This window comes from Rhinoderma darwinii, chromosome 3 (assembly GCF_050947455.1).
Source record: "Rhinoderma darwinii isolate aRhiDar2 chromosome 3, aRhiDar2.hap1, whole genome shotgun sequence".
Classification (NCBI taxonomy): domain Eukaryota; kingdom Metazoa; phylum Chordata; class Amphibia; order Anura; family Rhinodermatidae; genus Rhinoderma; species Rhinoderma darwinii.
In genome coordinates, this window is record NC_134689.1 from 72,024,100 (window position 1) to 72,043,847 (window position 19,748).

General features: G+C 41.6%; 1 protein-coding gene across 1 annotated transcript in view; it reads left to right on the plus strand.

Moving 5' to 3' along the window:
• Window positions 1-19,748, plus strand: part of DOCK2 (dedicator of cytokinesis 2) — a 963,684-nt gene that overhangs the window by 774,393 nt on the left and 169,543 nt on the right. Inside the window, exons 34-37 of the mRNA XM_075859372.1 lie at window positions 3,043-3,128; window positions 11,225-11,381; window positions 16,267-16,307; window positions 19,317-19,407. Coding sequence (XP_075715487.1) covers window positions 3,043-3,128; window positions 11,225-11,381; window positions 16,267-16,307; window positions 19,317-19,407 — 375 coding nt within the window. The remainder of the gene's footprint in view (window positions 1-3,042; window positions 3,129-11,224; window positions 11,382-16,266; window positions 16,308-19,316; window positions 19,408-19,748) is intronic.

Below are 19,748 nucleotides of genomic sequence, written 5' to 3' on the forward strand. Positions count from 1 at the left end.
ACGTAATCCAGGAGAGATCCGGGAATAACTGAATCGGCACACCGGCATACTCCAGGTCTTTACGCTGACGGGCTTTAAGCATAATGTCCTCCTTAGTGCGGAAATCCTGGACACAGCAGATGATATCTCTGGGCTGAGATGTAATGGATTTTGGTTTCAGTGCTCTATGCGCTCTGTCAAGCGGTATCCGATTAGACGGGGGTGCACCCAAAAGGTCGTTAAAGATAGTCTCTAACACGATGGGAAGATCTTCAGACCCCGAGGGCTCCGGTATGCCCCTTATCCTTATATTATGACGGCGACCTCTGTTATCCAAATCCTCTAGATGCAGTTGCATATCTCTAATGGACGCCAGCTGGGAGGACACTGAAGACTGTATCACAGAGACATGGCGCCTAGTGGCATCGTGGTCATCTTCTAGAGCCTCCACCCTCGTAGCAATCTGCTGTATATGCTGCGACACCCCCGCCAATTCTGAACGAAAAGCTGCCTTCACTTCTTGTATCATACTCTTAAAGTCCTCTTTAGTGGGCAACTGTGAGAAACATTCCCTCCACATAGGGGGCACATCTGAAGGAAGTGAGGCTGAATCCTCCAGGTCAGAATCTGAGGCATATACCGGGGCCTGGGCATAGGGGGTCAAAGATGGTGTATCCCCCAGATCGTCTCTCCTCCCCGGCTGCTGGATCGTGGGCCGTTGAGGTTTAGGTGCAGGCCAAATCTGTAGGGCCATTTGTGCTGAGGGCTGTGACATTGGTGGTTCAAGCAGGTGTACTGGGGCCTCTAACTGAGCTGATGCTCCTCGTGGCCTGGCCTCCATTGCTCCTGGGATAGGGGACCCCCTTCCCTGCTGTTCACAGGACGAGGTGGAGGACAGCTTAGGGGAGCTGGGAGGGTGAACTTTAGCCATCCGGCTATTCAGCTTACCCTGTACGTGGGGCACTGTCTCCTCTCCCTGCTCGGACATCTCCCCTTCCTTCTGACACGAGGCTGTCCAAGATGGCTGCGGCTGAGGGAGCGGCGTGGCTTGCCGCCGAAGAAAGTAGCCGTCGATCGTTGGTGGAGCGGCGGCGACCTGGTGCTGTGCTGCAGGGGTGAGTCTAGACCCTTGGGGTCTTTTTTTCCCCATATGAGGCACCTTTCCCCGCTGTAGGCTGCTGGATCTGCGTGGCAGGGCGCGGAGCTCTCAGTTTATGCGACCGGCGCCATCGACTGCTGGCCACGCCCCCCCTATTTCTCTACTTTGGCTAGCAGATGAGGAATGTAAACATGGCATCACCTGTTTGAACTCAGAATTCCCTTATAGGGTATTTGTAAATGTAAGGGGTGATGAAGTCAAGGGCTGTATATGGGGCCCTCACAATATGGTGAGTTGACCACCACTGAACAAAACCTTTTTTGAAGCCATCTGCTGCTCTCATTCTGTGGTACATTATTCCACAGCTTCACAGCTCTGAGGGTATGTGCACACACACTAATTACGTCCGTAATTTACGGACGTATTTCGACCGCAAGTACCGGACCGAACACAGTGCAGGGAGCCGGGCTCCTAGCATCATACTTATGTACGATGCTAGGAGTCCCTGCCTCGCTGCAGGACAACTGTCACGTACTGAAAACATGATTACAGTACGGGACAGTTGTCCTGCAGAGAGGCAGGGACTCCTAGCGTCGTACATAACAATGATGCTAGGAGCCCGGCTCCCTGCACTGAGTTTGGTCCGGAACTTGCGGCCGAAATACGTCCGTAAATTACGGACGTAATTAGTGTGTGTGCACATACCCTTACAGTAAAGAACCTTTTTTTCAGTTGCAGATTGTACTTTTCCCTCCAGGTGCAAAGGCTACCTTCTTACAAGTAATTTTGGGAAATTCCCATCCTAACCTCTGTTGCATCACTCAATAAAGAGTTCCAAGGAAGAGATGCATAATCCTCGCCACATTGCTAATCTATTCAAAACATAATATGAATCGTATAATATCAAAGGTGCTGACTTACCTGACCATGATCTGGTTGCCAAGATAGGTGACTACGTATATTGTGGAGACGGCTCTACCGACTATTAGAACTGACAGTAGGGATCACTTGAACACGCAATTTTCTGAAGAGGAAATTTACATACGGTAGTTGTTTCCTCACCTAAGTGAATAGGAGTGGTTAGGTTAGCATACTTTTTTAAATGTACATTTCTGATGGGGATAGTCCAATTTGGGGGGGGCAAGGTACGGCATAGGCCTCTACCTTGCTACGCGCCACAAAGTGAAATCTACGTTAGCTAAGAGCTGGTATAGATTTACACTATAATTTACGCTAGGTTTTCTGGCATAAATTATTATAGATTTGTTGGGCCGCTCTGGGCCTGCCCCCTTTTGGAAAACCACACCCCATTTTCACAAAAGTGCCGAGGGCAGCGTAAAAAGGCCAAAGTATCAGCCTTTGCGCCCTTTTGTGATTTTTTGATGCCATGAAACTGGTGCCAAGTTTTGACTTTATCAACCACGTATTAATAGGAAATACTATTATACGAATAATGCGCGCCACTTCATTAAAAAAATTATATTTATTTCTACATGTCCTTGGCAGATCATTTTCTTTCCTTTTTTGGACATTTGTTCTTTATAAACCATATTGTTTGACTATAAAGAACGATCAGGTCAGAAATGCTTTAACTCATTGTGGTGTTCTGGATGCTTGATTAAGGCTGTGTGCACACAGTCTAGCTTTGATACATTTTTAAGTAGATTCTAAAAAGAGGAGTTTAGGTGTGAATCTTGCTTAAAAGAAAACAAAATATTTTTTAGATCCAATTCCAGTTCTGAATGCATGCAAAGACTGTACTGTGTGAATGCAACCTAAAGAACCTTCCTTATTTTTCCTCCTGCAGCACCAATACTAACAATTCCATACTGCATTATGCTTTGATCCGTTTGTATGCCTAGATACAGTATGTAGTACATGTATCTTAACGGTATATATAATGCTCACTGACTTAGTCCTTAATGAATTTTAACAAATAATGTCACTAATGTTGTTATGTGCAGTTTGAGAATGAGATAATCCTGAAACTGGACCATGAAGTTGAAGGTGGGCGAGGTGACTGGCAGTACATGCAACTTTTTGAAACAATGTAAGTAAAACCATATGTATCAATTCTCTTGACTGGATGGATTGAGCCAATGTTATGTTTGTCCGATACAGCGCTAGTTAGTTGTAGCCTTATTTACTTCTGTAATTCACTTTGCTTCTATTGATAGAAGGAGAAGACCCAACAGTAAATGCACTGGCATAGCTATAGATGGTGTAGAGGTAGCAGTCGCATGTGGGCTCTGGTGTTTGAGGGGGCTCAAAGGCCCCTATGCCACTTAAAGGGTGTTTTCCCATCAGGGACATTTATGACATATCCATAGGATATGCCATAAATGTCAGAATGGTGAGGGTCCCACCACTGGGACCCTCACCTATCTCTACAACGGGGCCCCCTAAACCCTGTTCTATCACTCCCTGTTCCTGCTGACACGTTTGATTCCCGACCATGAAGAAGAAACAGCGTAGCTTGCTGAGCTACGCTATTTCCGTAAGTCCCATAGAACTGAATGGTGGTTACGGAAACAGCGTAGCTCAGTGAGCTATACTGTTTTCTTCTTCGTGGACGGGAATCACACGTGTCAGCCGGAACAGAGAGTGGTAGAACAGGGTTTAGGGGGCCCTGTTCTAGAGACAGGGGCGGGTCCCAGAGGTGGGACCCACATCTATCTGACATTTATGGCATATCCTGTGGATATGTCATGAATGTCTCTAAAAGTAAAACCCTTTTAAGGAGACACCAGTTTTATAATTGATACATGGTATTTGGGGGGCTGTGTTACAGATTTTGCTATACCTTCAGGCCTTTATACCTCAGAGAAAATTGTACTGTTTTGGCTGGGTTCACACGAGCACATTAACGTCCGTAATGGACGGACGTATTTCGGCCGGAAGTCCCGTACCGAACTCAGTGCAGGGAGCCGGGCTCCTAGCATCATAGTTATGTACGATGCTAGGAGTCCCTGCCTCGCTGCAGGACAACTGTCCCGTACTGTAAGCATATTTTCAGTACGGGATAGTAGTTCCACGGAGAGGCAGGGACTCCTAGCATCGTACATAACTATGATGCTAGGAGCCCGGCTCCCTGCACTGAGTTCGGTCCGGGACTTCTGGCCGAAATACGTCCGTCCATTACGGACGTTAATGTGCTCGTGTGAACCCAGCCTTTGAAACATGTACTTACACGTATTTAATCCATAACAGTGAGCTTCATAGGATAACCACTAAATCAATATATTTTATTTAGTAGTCACAGTTCTAAATCTTTAATTAGCTTATTGTCTCAAGCTATTTGTTGTTACGGAACAAAAATCTCCTCTTGCATTTGTGCTGCTTTGAAATTAGGTGAATTGGCTGTTATGGTTTACTACAACTGTCTTTTAATAACATCATCTAGATTGAGAGGGTACAGAACTGCAGATCTTGGTAGAAGTGAGAAGAATAATTGCTATAATAGTGTGATATAATGTCTTAGCATCTGCTTTATATTACTTTTCCATTTCTGTTACCCTTTAAAATGATGGCTTTGCACATTTTAATATTTGTGTTTGAATCTTATAACAGTAGGAGTCATTTTGTTTTCACTTTTTGCAGCGTCAGTATTTTAAAATGAGGCCATAACTAGGCTATTGTTTCTTTAAAAAAAACAAAAACTCAAGCGTTGGAAAACGTGTCCCATAAAAGAAAATACAAAAGGGCTTGGTTTATATCCCTTGTTGATATTAGGCACTTCATCTATATTTGCATTACGTAAAGGATACTCTAGACACATTTCCTGAATTTTTTTCAAGCAAGAACAGGACTGGGAGGGGACTGGAGCAGCATGGAAGGGGAACAAGGACATATAGTGTGAGGAGGAAAGCTGATGGAAAAAGCCAGCATAAAGAGCGAGCAGTATTGAGTCAGGCATATTGTAATTCAGTAAATCAGGTAGGGCCCTGTTCAGCTTCCGACGCACGTACTGTGGGAATTAGCACTGTAGAAGTAGGCAAAAATGCAGTTGTTTTTTAAACAAGTGCTTTGCCTGTCCTTTATTTTGTGGCAAAATACAAAATAAAAACATACAGGCACAAAGCACAAAAGAGCCTCTGCTGAGCGCTAACTAAACATGCTTTTTTCCTCACTATACGAGTGGCATACTACCAACCACCCGAAACAAAACCAAAACCGTGTGTTCCCTCACACGCCCTGCACACACCCAGCAGACCTCAGTATTACTGTCTCCAGACAGACAGGTTCTGTCTTTTCACATGGCCCCCTCAAGTACACAGAGTGCAGACATTTTATAGCTCCATGATCGGGGCCGGCCTTAGAACAGATGGCCCCAGGTGCGAAATTATCTTTCGGCGCCCCATGCCATCATAAAAAAAATGCCCCATAAAAAGGTATAATGCCGTATATAGTGCCCCCACACAGTATAATGCCCCTTTAGTGACCCCCATATAGTATAATAATATTTAATAATATAATATATTATAACTCCTTCAAGGACACAGTATTTTGTCCTCTAATTGTGCCCATACAGTATTACAGTAGTACTAAGTGCCACACACAGTATATTGCCCCCTGTAGTGCCCTTGCACAGTATAATGTCCGCTTAGTGGCCTCCACACAGTATAATGCCCCACTCCTCTGGCTGCCACACACAGCCCCCCATTGTAGATAGTGCCCCCCTATAGATTGTGCCATACAGCCTCCCTGTAGACAGTGCCATAATCCCCCACCTCCTCCTTGTAGACAGTGCCATACAGCCCCTCACCTCCCCCATATAGACAGTGCCATTCAGCCCCCCACCTCCCCCTTGTAGACAGTGCCCCCCAAACAAAAAAATATATACTCACCTAGGCCCCGTTCCCACGACAAACTGAGCTGCTCCACAACACCGACAATGGGATCCTTGCGTAGGAAGGCGTGATCCTGTAGCCTAGTACAGAGTTTCCCAACCTTTTCGGACTCGAAGTACCCCTGAAAAAAATTATTTCCTCAATTCAACCCTACCAAAAATTGTTTAGAGGATGACAGAAAATGGCTAAAAACAAGCACTGCACTCTTAGGGTATGTTCACACAGCGTTTTTTTGTAAGGCAGAAAAAATCAGCCTCAAAATTCCTGCAGATTTTGAGTTGACAGCATTATTTGACTTTTTTTTGTGTTTTTTTTTAATGCAAAAGATGCAGGCTAAAAAGCACTCCAAGCGAGCGCTACAGGTATTTTCTGCCTCCTATTAGTTTCAACTGGAGGTCAGATGTGGAAACCACTTGAAAACCATCAGCCCCCCACTCACAGTAAAATGACCATCAGCCCCCCACTCACAGTAAAATGACCATCAGCCCGCCGCTCACAGTAAAATGACCATCAGCCCACCACTCACAGTAAAATGACCATCAGCCCCCACTCACAGATGCTCCCTGTAGATAGTGCCACACAGGCTGTTGTAGGTAGTGCCACACAGCCCCCTTGTTGGTACTGTCACACATCCCCCTGTGGGTAGTGCTACACAGCCCCCTTGTAGGTAGTGCTACACAGCTCCCTTGTAGGTAGCGCCACACACCCCCTGTAGGTAGTGCCACACACCCCCTGTAGATAGTTCACAGAGCCCCCTTGTAGGTAGTGCCACACAGCCCCCTTGTAGGTGGTCCCAGACACCACCTTGTAGGTAGTCCCAGACAGCCCCCTTGTAGAAAGCAGCCCCCCTTCCTGTATATAGCGCCACTATAGATCCTTGAAGGAGCGGAATCCCCCTGGGGCTGGGGATTCCACTCCCGGACAGAGCGCTTGATGTCGCTGTCCATTTATGGACAGTGACGTCAGGTGCTTCTCCTGGAGTCGAATCACCGGCGACCAACGCTGTGGACGGGGATTCCGCTTCAGGAGTTGCCGCTGATGTCACTCTCCATATATGGACAAAGACATCAAACAGTCTGTCCAGGCACAGGGGGATTCCGCTCCTTCAGGGAGCTACAGTGGCGCTAGTAGATAGAAGAGCAGGGAGATACCTCCTTGCCCTGCTATAGTGTTCAATAGTATCTGTGTCCTAAGGATGCATATACTATTAAATGTGGCGTCACTACCGCTGTTGCAGCCACAGAGGCTGCCAGTGTTAGCGACACCACTGAGAGAAGAAGAACCCAGGCGGAAAGGCAGCTCCTGAGTCGACGGGCCCGGGCGCTTCTGAAACACAAGCAGAGGAAAGGAGCCAGCGCAGCGCCCACTTCACCATGCTGGAGTGATGCGCCCTGTGCAATCGCACAGGTCACATACACCTAAGGTCGGCCCTGTCCATGATGAGCTGAACTACAACACCTGAACTGCAAAGAAAAAACGGTACTGGCCAGGAAGGGAATTATAGGCCCCACTACCAACCTGCCTATCATCCCATAGAAATCCAGGCCTGAACAAACTACTCCTTGCTAAGGATACTCAGCTTTTCCTGGATTCCTTTTATCTCATCCATTTTCCTTTATGAGACAGTTACTTCCTGGAGCCTAGTACACATATGAGAGGAATCTTTTGGAAATATAGCAATCCTCTACCACTTTTCCTGTCACTGTCTCACAGTACCCATAGGCTGCATTCACCCGATGGAAGTCACAAATGTATCCTTTTGGCCTCTGTCAAACCAGTATATGTCATTATACCGCAAAAAAAACATATGAAAAAACTTAGTAGACTATGCTATTCCATACAAATGTATACAGTAAAAAAAAGATTACTGTGCATTGTACACTTACTTACAATGGGACCCTGTGGGCTACGTATCCCACTGTATACCATACAGGGGAATACTTTGCAGCCCTCTATTGGAATCATATTTTGGAAGCTTTTCTCAGCGTATACACCAAACGGAGGTGAATAGCGTGATGTGAATAGGGCCTCACAGAGGGGGTGTTGTGACAACCTTTCAGCCTTTTTTTAAAAACAGACCTGCCAGCTGTCCTGACATGGATGTATAAGTAAATACTTATATTCCCCATCAAATAACAATTCTGACCACCTTTTCTTAGTACTCTACGTTGTGCCAGTTTTCTGTTATTCCCCTTGAAATGTATGAATAAATTGACAACTGGCATCACCATTCCATTTGCCAACAGGGTGTGTCCCTACACAGTCTTAACACTGTCAGCACTGGTTGGGCAGTGTCAGTGTATAGGGACACGCTCTTTTGACAAGAGGAATGGCAAGTTCTGATAAAAGATGCTCCAGAATTGTTATTGCTGTAGTATGCCGTCAAGCCCCTTTCCCCCACATGACCATTGATGTGATGAGACTACAGGCCCCTTTCTCCTATACCGATACATACAGGACGGGGAGGCAGCTCCCTGCAATGACATGTCGCAGCTTCCTGAGAAAATATTAGCGATGTTCAAATGGCATATGTTTAAGGCAGAAAAGTTTGTGTCTGATTTCAAGAGAAATCAGCCTCTTAATTCAGGAAGTAGCCTATAAAACGCTTCAAAAAGTAACGTCGCTACTTGTTTTTACAAGGCGTATTTTTACATGGTGTTTTTTTAATTCAGCAGTGTAAAAATACACCTCATATGAACTACACAGCGTATTTTCCATTGTAAGCAGTGGAAAACTGCAGCCGGATTTCAAGTGCCTTTTGCAGCGTAATACGAGCATTTTATGCTCTGAAATACGCCTTAAAATAAGCCGTGTGAACATACCCTTAACCTTCCAGGATCACGTGACCGCTTCTATGTTCGGGCGATTAGGCATCGTTCCTAATGGAAACTAATTAGTAAATACTTTATATTTGGTGACTTTTATTGACTAAATTAAACTAAAGATTATATGCATTTAATACATTTTGCTACCCCAAGATGGCGTGAGTTCAGAATCTGAGCCCGCAACATACGCAGCGGATTCCAGCTGTTTGAAACAGTTGGGACTCGCCTGCAATGGCTAGGATCAGAGAACTCCGATCCCGACCATTTAACCCCTCAGATGACGTGGTCAATAGCCACCATGGCATCTGAGCGGTTAGAAAGAGAGAGAAGACTCCATCTGTCCCCCGATTGCCCCATGTGTCAAAATTGCGGCGTGCAGATCGGTTGCCATGGCAGTCAGAGGCCTATTGAAGACCTCCAGGTCGGCCATCAGTGCCCTACTAATTATCACATGGTAAAGTCCTCTTGGGGGACTAAAAAAAAGTAAAAAGTAAGTTCAATAATATCTATTAAAAAAAAGAATTGTAAAAGTGTCTGAACTAGTAAAATATTACATTAATTAAGCTGCCGGGTGAACGGCGTAGGCCAAATTTTATTTTTTAACAGCTTTTTTTTTAATGTAAAAATTCTACATAATGAAAAAAACTATATTAATTTGGTATCACCGTAATTGTGTTGACCTGTTTTTTTTTCCCCATTTCACCCCACAAAGAATTGTATTTATTTTTCCCAGTATATTAAATGGTATGTTACATGGTATCATTAAAAACTACAACTTGTACCAAAAAAAAAAAACAAGCCCTCATATGGCAATGTTAATGGAAAAATTAAAAATGTTGCAGCCCTTGGAATGCAATGATGGAAAAACGAAAATGAAGTAACAAACATTTTCTGTCTCCAAGGGTTTATTAGACATTACATTTATTTCCCCCCTGTTGGAATCTGTTATGCAGAGCTCTGTTGCATTGAGATCAGATTTTGGCTGAGCCTTTGCCCATATATTGAATCTACGAGTTTAAATCTGATTTATTTGAAGTTCATGATTAGTACTTAATAATTTCGAAGAAATAAAGTTGTTATGACATTTAAAGGAATATAACATTTTTTTAATTAAATGTATGAGTTCACACTTTATTGGTTTTCCTGTGGCACCTGTAACTATCACTAAATGCATTGCTTTTTTCTATGATGGATGGAGTATTGTAAATCGAATTTACCAATGGCAAAGAGCACAGGGAAACAATGTTGTGCAACAAAAATAAATCAGACAGCCCGATAATATCAACCAATGGCCAGAAAGTAATTGATATGCATTTTGTAAAAGTTGAAGGGATACATGTAGAATCTAATGTTTTATGACTGTGGAAAAAGCCATTCAAAGAGGCTCTATCACCACATTATAAATGCTCTATCTCCTACATAATCTGATCGGCGTTGTAATGTAGATAACAGCAGTGTTTTTTTATTTTGAAAGACGATCAATTTTGAGCAAGTTATGCACAATTTTAGATTTATGCTAATTAGTTTCTTAATAGAAAACTGGGCGTGTTTTTACTTTTTTACCAACTGGGCATTGTGAAGAGAAGTGTATGACGCTAACCAATCAGTGACCAATCAGCATCATACACTTCTCTCCACAACGCCCAGTTGGTAAACAATTAAAAACACGCCCAGTTTCCTATTAGGCTGGGTTCACACGACCTATATTCAGACGTAAACGAGGCGTATTATGCCTCGTTTTACGTCTGAAAATAGGGCTACAATACGTCGGCAAACATCTGCCCATTCATTTGAATGGGTTTGCCGACGTACTGTGCAGACGACCTGTAATTTACACATCGTCGTTTGACAGCTGTCAAACGACGACGCGTAAATTGACTGCCTCGGCAAAGAAGTGCAGGACACTTCTTTGCAACGTAATTTGAGCCGTTCTTCATTGAACTCAATGAAGAGCAGCTGAAGATTTACGAGCGTCACGCCTCGCATAATACGAGGAGGAGCATTTACGTGTGAAACGAGGCAGCTGTTTTCTCTTGAAAACAGTCTGTTTTTTCACACGTAAATGCCTGCTATCAATTAGCATAAATCTAAAATTGTGCATAACTTGCTCAAAATTGATCGTTTTTCAAAATAAAAACCACTACTGTTATCTACATTACAGCGCCGATCACATTATGTAGGAGATAGGGCACTTATAATGTGGTGACAGAGCCTCTTTAAGTCCCCTTAATAAAATATCACAGATTTGTGTGTTTGTTAATGAACTGGCAATGGTAGGTGTGTTACAGACATCTGTGCACTAAATTGGCTGGAATAAAAGAGAAGCACAATTTGGTTTTATAAGCAAAGGCTATTAAAATGAAAAGCATAATAAAAACTTGTCTGTGATAAATGAGACTTGTATAGCCTCAGCTAAAAAAAAAAAAATCTGTTCATTTTCTTGCTTGGGATCTTTTGCTATGTTCCTTCAGATTGCTGGATTATTCTACCAACCATCCTTACATCTTTAAGGTGGTGGAAAGCTTTGTGACTCTGATAAAAGGCCTGTTGGAGAGGTTACTGGATTACAGAGCAGTGGTGACTGATGAGTGCAAAGACAACCGGATGAGCTGCACAGTCAACTTATTGGTGAGTGGTATTATTTTTTAAGTAAGCCTGAAAGATTAACAAGCTCTCATGAATAAACATATAACATTCAAAGGGAAGAAGGAACTGTGAAATGTGTTTTCAAGGCTGAGAGAGACAGTGGAGTTCAGTGCAGAACATTAAATTAAGGATTACTGCTGTGCTTAAAGAGTTGTGTTAACATAAATTCACATGTTGCTTCCTGATACTCTGCCACTAGGTAGCTAAAGTTAATGGAGAAGGAATAAAGAGAGTTTTGGAAACAAAATGTAATGTCTTACTTATTTTTAATTTCCCATTGTATTAATCTTGGAAACTCTATGCCCATCTAAGACCTGTCGTACCTGCATTGTCAACCATACCAGTTGTCAACAGAGCGTGAATCTCAGCCACTCTTGACAGAGCGGTTTAGGTTTACGCCCATTGATCCTGGGTGGTGATGACCGTCAGGTTGTCATTTGTTAATAAATGAGTATATCAGCCTCTGACATAAACGGGCAGAATGCAGGGGGAATAGAGGCTTGTTGCAAAGAAACTGAGGGACTGAAATCAAGGGGAAGGGATTAACATTTCTGGAGACATGACAGGTTCTCTTTAATTAAACATCCATAGTGCAGATAGAAAAAGTAAGTGAATCTCTCTTTTAATGACTTCTTGAAGAGCTAATTTGCAAAAAGTGGTTAAATTAAGGAGATAATTTTTGAAGTGTGGGTTTCACAGCTGTCTTGTCCATTAAATAAAGGCACACAAAGCTGGGTTACTGTCAAAGATTGGTTAGTGTGAACCATGTCTTGAGGCAAACAACTTTCAGCAGACATGTTATAGAGATGCATGAAGCTGGAAAAGGCTACAAAAGCATTGCTAAAGACTTGTTTGTAAAATAAGCCATGGTTAGACATATGGTCTACAAATGGAGAAAATTCAGGATAGTTGCAACTCTCCCTAGGAGTGGGCATCCTGATAAGATCACTCCAAGAGAACAAAGGGCAATCCCAAAAGAGGTAAGAAATAATCTAATGGTTACAGCAAAAGACCTTCTGAAGACTCTACAACCTTCGATCATGTGTCCACAATTACGGACTCATGAAGGACATCATGAAGGAAGCCACTGCATTAAAAAAAAAAAAACATTACGGCCCATATCAAGTTTGCCCGAGAGCACACGGATGTTCCACAATTCTTCTGGGCAAATGTTATTTGGACAAGTGAGACAAAAGTGGAGCTTTTCAGCACAAAAACACAACGCTATGTTTGGTGGAAAAAGAACACTGCACACCAACAGAAAAACCTCATCCCAGCTATAAAGCATGGTGAAGGGAGCATCATGGTTTGGGGCTGCTTTGCTGCCTCAGGTCCTGGCCGCCTTGCAATCATTGAGGGAACAATTATTTCAAAGGTGTATCAAAACATTTTACAGAAGAAAATAAGAAAAAGTCCATGATTTAAAGCTGGAGAGGCGTTGGATGTTGCAACATAACAATGACAAAAGCACACAAGTAAATCAAATAAAGAATGTTTGAAAAAAAATATTTGTGTTTTGGAATGGACAAGTCAGAGTCCTGACCCTATTGAGATGCTGTGTCATGACCTGTAGAGGGCTGTATACACAAGGCACCCCAGAAATACTGATAAACTGAGACACCTTTTGCTGGGAGTAATGATCCAAAATGTATCCTCAACCTTGTGCAAATCTTATTTGCAACTACAGGAAGCATTTGGTGCCGGTGACTGCGATAAAAAGAGGGATACACTGGTTAATGAATTTAAGGGTTCATATACTTTGTCTCTCTGCACTTCGGATGTTTACACAATGTGCTCAATAAAAGGAATCAACAGTAGAACTATTTGTCTGTTATTAGTTTACTTAAGTTGTCTTTGTCTATAATTGTGACTTAGATAACAATCAGATCACATTGTATTAGTAATCAACGGCGAAATCCAGGTAATTATAAGGGTTCACTTACTTTTTCTTGCAACTGTAGTCAGCTTTAATTGCGCAGAGATTAAATACGAGCAGTGACCTGCCATGTTGGTCACAGATAAACTTAGTGTCTAAGGAACTTGAGGTCAGTGGTGCATTCAGCTTCTCCTACCTAGTGATCAGTGGTAATATTAGCGTTCAATATCTAAAAGTCAGTGGAATATTTATTATCAGCCCCTGGTATATACGTGGTACATTTAGCATTTAGTCCTTTTTGTGGAAGAAAACAGCCAGCAGGTTATCAGTAGCACAGTCAGTGTCCCGAAGGCAGGGTCGTAGCTAAAGACTCCTGGGCCCTGATGCAAAGGTTCTTCTTGGGCCCCCCCAAACTTCTCAGGGCTGACGGACCGCAGCTCTCACCTGCATCGCTGGGTCTTTTAAGTGAGCCAACGATGCAGCACTAGCAGTCAGGGGTGTCGCTAAGGTCTTGAAATGTCAGGAGAAATAGCCCCAATACATATACCCCCCAAAAAAATGTGTGTGCTTGTATGTATATGTGTATATAGGAGACAGCATATCTATAGCACTACAATCCTATAGCTATGGATAGGATTAGTTACAGGGGCTTAGCAGATGTTATCAAATATGATTGGATTAGATACAGTAGCTCAGCAGACAGTGTCACACATGATAGGATTAGATATAGGGCCCAGCTCGCTGACACTGCGGCACCAGCGCTGGACCCGGGAAAGATAAGTATAAGAATTGTTTTGCTTTTTTATGTGCTACTATTTTTGTGTGTGTGTTTTTTTACAAGTTTGATTGTTGGACTATGTCGGATTAGAGGACTATTTCGATAACGGCATTGTATTTATTCTCAATAAAATGGATAATGAGGGTTCTGTGTGGGATTCTTATTTAAATAAAATATTTTTCTATATCTTTGTATTTCTCTAAACTTTATTACTACCACCTTAGTAATTGCTGTTGGCTGATTGACAACGTCCATTACTAAGGCGGCGCTTAATGTTAGACTTGAAGAGGCTAACACTAACCCCCATTATTTCCTCGGTACCCACCGCCACAAGGGGTACCGGGAAGAGCCGTGTACGATACAGTAACCGACCATCTGTAGGGGCACTGGCACGGCCGCAAGCTGGTATTATTAGGCTGGGAAAGACCAAAAACAGTGGCCTTTCCCACCCTGGTAATGCTAGCCTGCTGCTGCTATGTTGTATTTGGCTGGTTATAAAAATCGGGAAACCCATCGTTCTTTCCAATTATTTATTTATTTATTTATTTTTAAAAAATGACGTGGGGTCCTATTTTTTTTTTATATCCAGCCAGATACAAGACAGCAGCAGCCTAGCATTCCCAATTTGCGAAGGGCTACCGTGTTTGGCCTTTTCCAGCCTAATAATACCAGCCTGCGGCCGCCCCAGTGCCCGACCATCACTACAGATGGTCGGGTACTGAATCGTACCCGACTTTTCCCGATACCCCTAGTGGGGGTGGGTACCGGGGTAATAAGGGGGGTTAGCGTTAGCCTGTTCACGGCTAACATTAAACCCCGTCTTAGTAATGGATGCTGTGAATCAGTCAGTGGCCGCTACTATGGCGGTAGTAATGAAGTTTAAAGTAGTAATAAAGTTTAAAAAATACAAAGACATAGAAAAAATTTGTTTATTGAAATAAAAAAAACCACACAACCCTCGTTAACCATTTTATTAATAATAAAAAAAAGCCATCATCGAAGTTGTCCTCGAATCCGACGTAGTCCAATGAACGAACCTGTAAAAAAAGACAAACACAAAAAAAAAACATTAGTAAGGGCCTGTTCACATCACCGCTGCCCTTCTGTTGAGGGGTTTCATCAGAGGTTTCCGTTGGGTAACCCCTCAACGGAAAGGCAAACTGAAACCTCAGCTTTAGCAACGTTTCCATCACCATTGAGATCAATGGTGAGGGAAACGGAAGCTGAGATTTCAGCTTGTCTTTCCGCTGAGGGGTTACCCGACGGAAACCTCAGATGAAACCCCTCAACGGAAGGGCAACGGTGATGTGAACATAGCCTAACACATATGGTAGGCTTAGATACAGGGCCCATGTGTATGTGTGATATGGTTTGATGGACCCAGTATCTAAGCCTACCACAAGGTCCCGGGAGTCAGACCCTGACCTATCAGCTACAGCAGACAGTGGCATTAAACTTACCCTCCTCTTCGGCCGCAGCAGAGGTCCTGATTCCATCCAGGGTCGGGATGTTGTGCGCAGCGCATAGCGTTGTGGCGTCATGCGCCGTGCACAGCGCAGTGACGTCAGGCCCTCCACGGCGCTCTGGAACGAGGAAGGTAAGTACTGTCAGTTACTATAGTAAGGGGGGCCTGTGTAGTTTATTACATAGGCCCTGTTACTATAGTAACTTTTCATTGATGTGGTGCGGGGGGCTGCGAGCCCCCCCCTGGCTTCAGGGCCCGGTCACAATTGTGACCACTGCGACCACTATAGATACGCCACTGCTTGAAGGTCATTTAGTTAACCAATGTCAGGTCACCCGTTTGCCAACATTAGACTTGTGTGAATGGCACATATTCAACATCCCAAAATAAATTTCTATATACAGAATTGCATAATACATTTACTCCCACTCTGCTCCTTATAACCTGACATGTAATTCATCTAGGCCTCGTAACACAGAATGACTTTCTAAATCACAGTTTTTACATTTACTGATCATGTCCTGATAACGACAAGATAAACGTTAAACAATCATATTATTGCTGATCTTTTTCTTCATTTACGAAAGGGCATTTATTATTATGATAAGAAGCAAGTGAATTGTAGTAATAATTGGCCAGTGTAAACGCAATCTTGTGCAATTTCTTATTTGGTATTATAAGAAAAGAAATGTCTACCAATATGTTATTTCATGCAACGGTTTTAAAGCAATAACTATTTTTTCTACAGAACTTTTACAAAGATATAAATCGGGAAGCAATGTACATCAGGTAAGATTATTATATGATAATGTCCTTATGCTGTAATATTAGACTTGTGATCATAATAATCTACATCAAACATTGGATGATCAGAGCAATCATGAAGCTAATAAGCAATGCTGTGAGATTTAAAGAAGCACTCAAGTAATTTTATTTTTTTTGCCCACAGTATATAGTGCAACATAGACTATTTTTAAAGAATACTGTAGAGACTCTTGTGTATTCCTTGTGTATACCTGTTTTAGTTGATGTGCCATATATAGGTTGTCTGCCATCTTGGCTCCTAAATTTCTCATCATGCCTCTGGCTTTGCAGTGGAAAATGGGCCGGAGTATCATCACACTGCACTTGCTCTGATCTCTGTCCTATCCAAGTGCAAGTGATCAGGGACATAAAACTTCTGTCCTCGCACTGCAGAGTCTCAGTGTATTTTATAATGCAGCTTTAGCCTGTCTTATTTTCCTCCTGTTTGTGATAGATTTCTCTTACAAGCAGGATGCAGGGGAGACAGTGAGAAGCAGCATCTCATAGAAATAAACTTGAGACTCTGTGCACAGCACTCACAGATAGTAAAGACAGTTAGTGTGAGTCAGGGGAGTTTCGTTGTATGGACTCACCGATATTAAATTGAAAACACCCGAATCTTTGTTTTTTTGGTTACCTTAGCACTAAAAAAATGTAATAAAGAGTGATCAAAAAATGGTACCAATAAAACCTATAGCTCATCCCACAAACCATAAGCACTCACACCTCTCAATTGACAGAAAAATAAAAAAGTTATGACTCTCAGAATGTGGTTAAACAGTCTTTTTTTTAACAAATTGTTTTTTCTTTGTAAAAGTAGTAAAATATAAAAAAAAACTATATCAATTTGGTATCATCGTAATCGTATTGAGATGCAGAATAAAGTTAAGTTATCGTTTTTACCTCACAGTGAAAGTCGTAAAAACAAAACCCAAAAGACAATGGAGGAATTTAGTTTATTTCCAATTTAACCCCACAAAGATTTTTTTTTCCGCCTCCCAGTACATTTTATGGTACTTTAAATGGCCAATAGAAATTACAGCTCCTCCTGCAAATAATAAGCCCTCACACCGCTCTATTCATGAAAAAATAAAAAAGTTATGGCTCTTGGAAGGCGGGGAGTGAAAAACAAAAACGTAAAAGCAAAAAATGGCTGGGTCGTTAAGGGGTTAAAGAGCACCCGTAACCTTTCTATTTTTTGTGTCTGTATCAAGAACGCTGCATTTTAAGAAACATAGTAATTTATGTTATTTAAAAATATTAGGGAGAATAAACCTTTGAGTTTGCTTAGGAGTGTGAATCTCTCATGGTAAAAAGGTCTGTCCAACGCCATCTCTTCTCACTGCAAACCTCCCCAAACAGAATTCAACCACCGTTGACAATCTTGTGTTATTTTCCTGTCTGTACCAAATATGAGGAGATGATACTTGGCAGACCATATGCCTTTTTTACTGAATCATTCCAGTTGTAATGGATTCAAAATTGCGGCAACCATTGTATATTTGTGATTGGCACCAAAACCACCACTGTGGATACAATCCATATGTATTATGACTATTACGACAATGTTAGTGATAAAGAGAGAAAGTTCTCTTTCAGCTCTGAAGAATGTGGAATTATAAATTGACTATAATGCAGGCTGTACAAGATATGTGAGAAGTGTTCAATTTGTGATGTTGATTTATCCTATATGTAAACGGCAAAATACTGCTGGAAGGCGGATATATATAATTATAGCTTAGCTTGTAGAACTTTTATTGATAAAATTGGATTAAGTAAGCTAATCCAATGTGTGAAAAAATATCATATGTCATTACTAACTGCTATTACAACCTTACAAAACCATAAAGCCTGACAAAGTGTCAGATTGTAGTATCTGGGATCTCTCACTGTATATGGCACATTTTTGGCAGATTTCCTGCCAATGATAGTTTGTCTGGCACACTATTTAATAGTACTTCACTTTTGCAAATGCTGTATTTTTTATTTTGCTAAAATTTTACAGCACTGTACTGAAATTTCACCTAGCCATTTGGAAAGCACAAGAAAATAATACAATTTTGCAATGCTTATAGAAAAATGATCTGACGTTTATTGCTTACATTTTATCAGATTGTTTTGTCACGAAAATTCAGCTATGCTCTATTTATTATTTAATTTTGTGGATTTTTCTTGGTAGGTTTCACATCCATTTTTTCAAGAGTAATTAAATTAGTATTTTCATAAGAATGAATATTTTACAATAATATTTCATATAATTTTGATAGGCTATCATTTACCAGAGAGAAATAAACTTATCAATAAATAACCTTTTGCTACCTATGATTACACAACCGACACAGCGAGTTAATGAAATTGAAATTTTATTTGCAACATTTTTGTAAAAAACAAAAAGTATGTTAGGCCTCCTGCACACGGCCGTAGTTGTAATCATGCAGTCGCGGACAGTCATCCGCATTTGCGGGCCGTGCTCCCATTATAAATGATAGGGGCATGGTCCGGAAAATATAAAAATAGGACGTGTCCTGTTTTTTGCGGATGCTAAATATACGGGAAGGTGTCTTTGGGCAATATAAATAAATGGATCCGTACTTTGATCTGCAATTACAGATCCATAATTGTGGATCAAAATTATGGTCGTATGCATAGGGCCTTACTGTCTTCGAGATAAATGCAAGTTTAAGTATAAATGTCATGTGTTTCAATATTTGTTTCATGTGTTTCAAGTATTGTTTTTTGTCAATAATGTATGTGGTGACTACAAAATAGAATACATATATAAGAATTTCAGTTTTTATTTTATTTTGAAGTATTACGGCAAAATGCAATGATGTCAGCTATATATGCAACATAGTGAATACATTCACCTGTAGTGTTGACAAAATTGTGGGAATGTAGAGATAGATACAATGAGACATCTATATGAGGAACAGATATATACAGATATTATGTGAGCTTATGCTCCCTAAATGTTTCCTTTATTAACTTTTCAAGATACCTATACAAGCTTAGAGACTTCCACTTGGACTCTGAGAACTACACGGAGGCTGCATATACTCTCTTGCTCCACACAAGGCTCCTAAAGGTAAATCTATGTATAAAAAGGACAATATGTTATTTGTTTGTGTAGTGCTTGGAATACAGGAGTCTACATATTTCTTTTATAAATATATTATATATATATATATATTTATGTATGTTATAGTCTTCCACATGTTATTACATTTTGTTAATGTGTCAATGTATGGGGATGGGTGACATTTTTCTCTGCTAATCAGTCCCAGTTTCTTTTTTAATGCATTGACAGTCATGCAGAGCTTAATAAAACAAAGTTTTATTAGTATTGTCAACTGTGTAGTTAGCTCCTTATTACAGCAGCATTAGGGCTTATTCAGACGAACGTGATATATGTCCGTGCAACGCGTG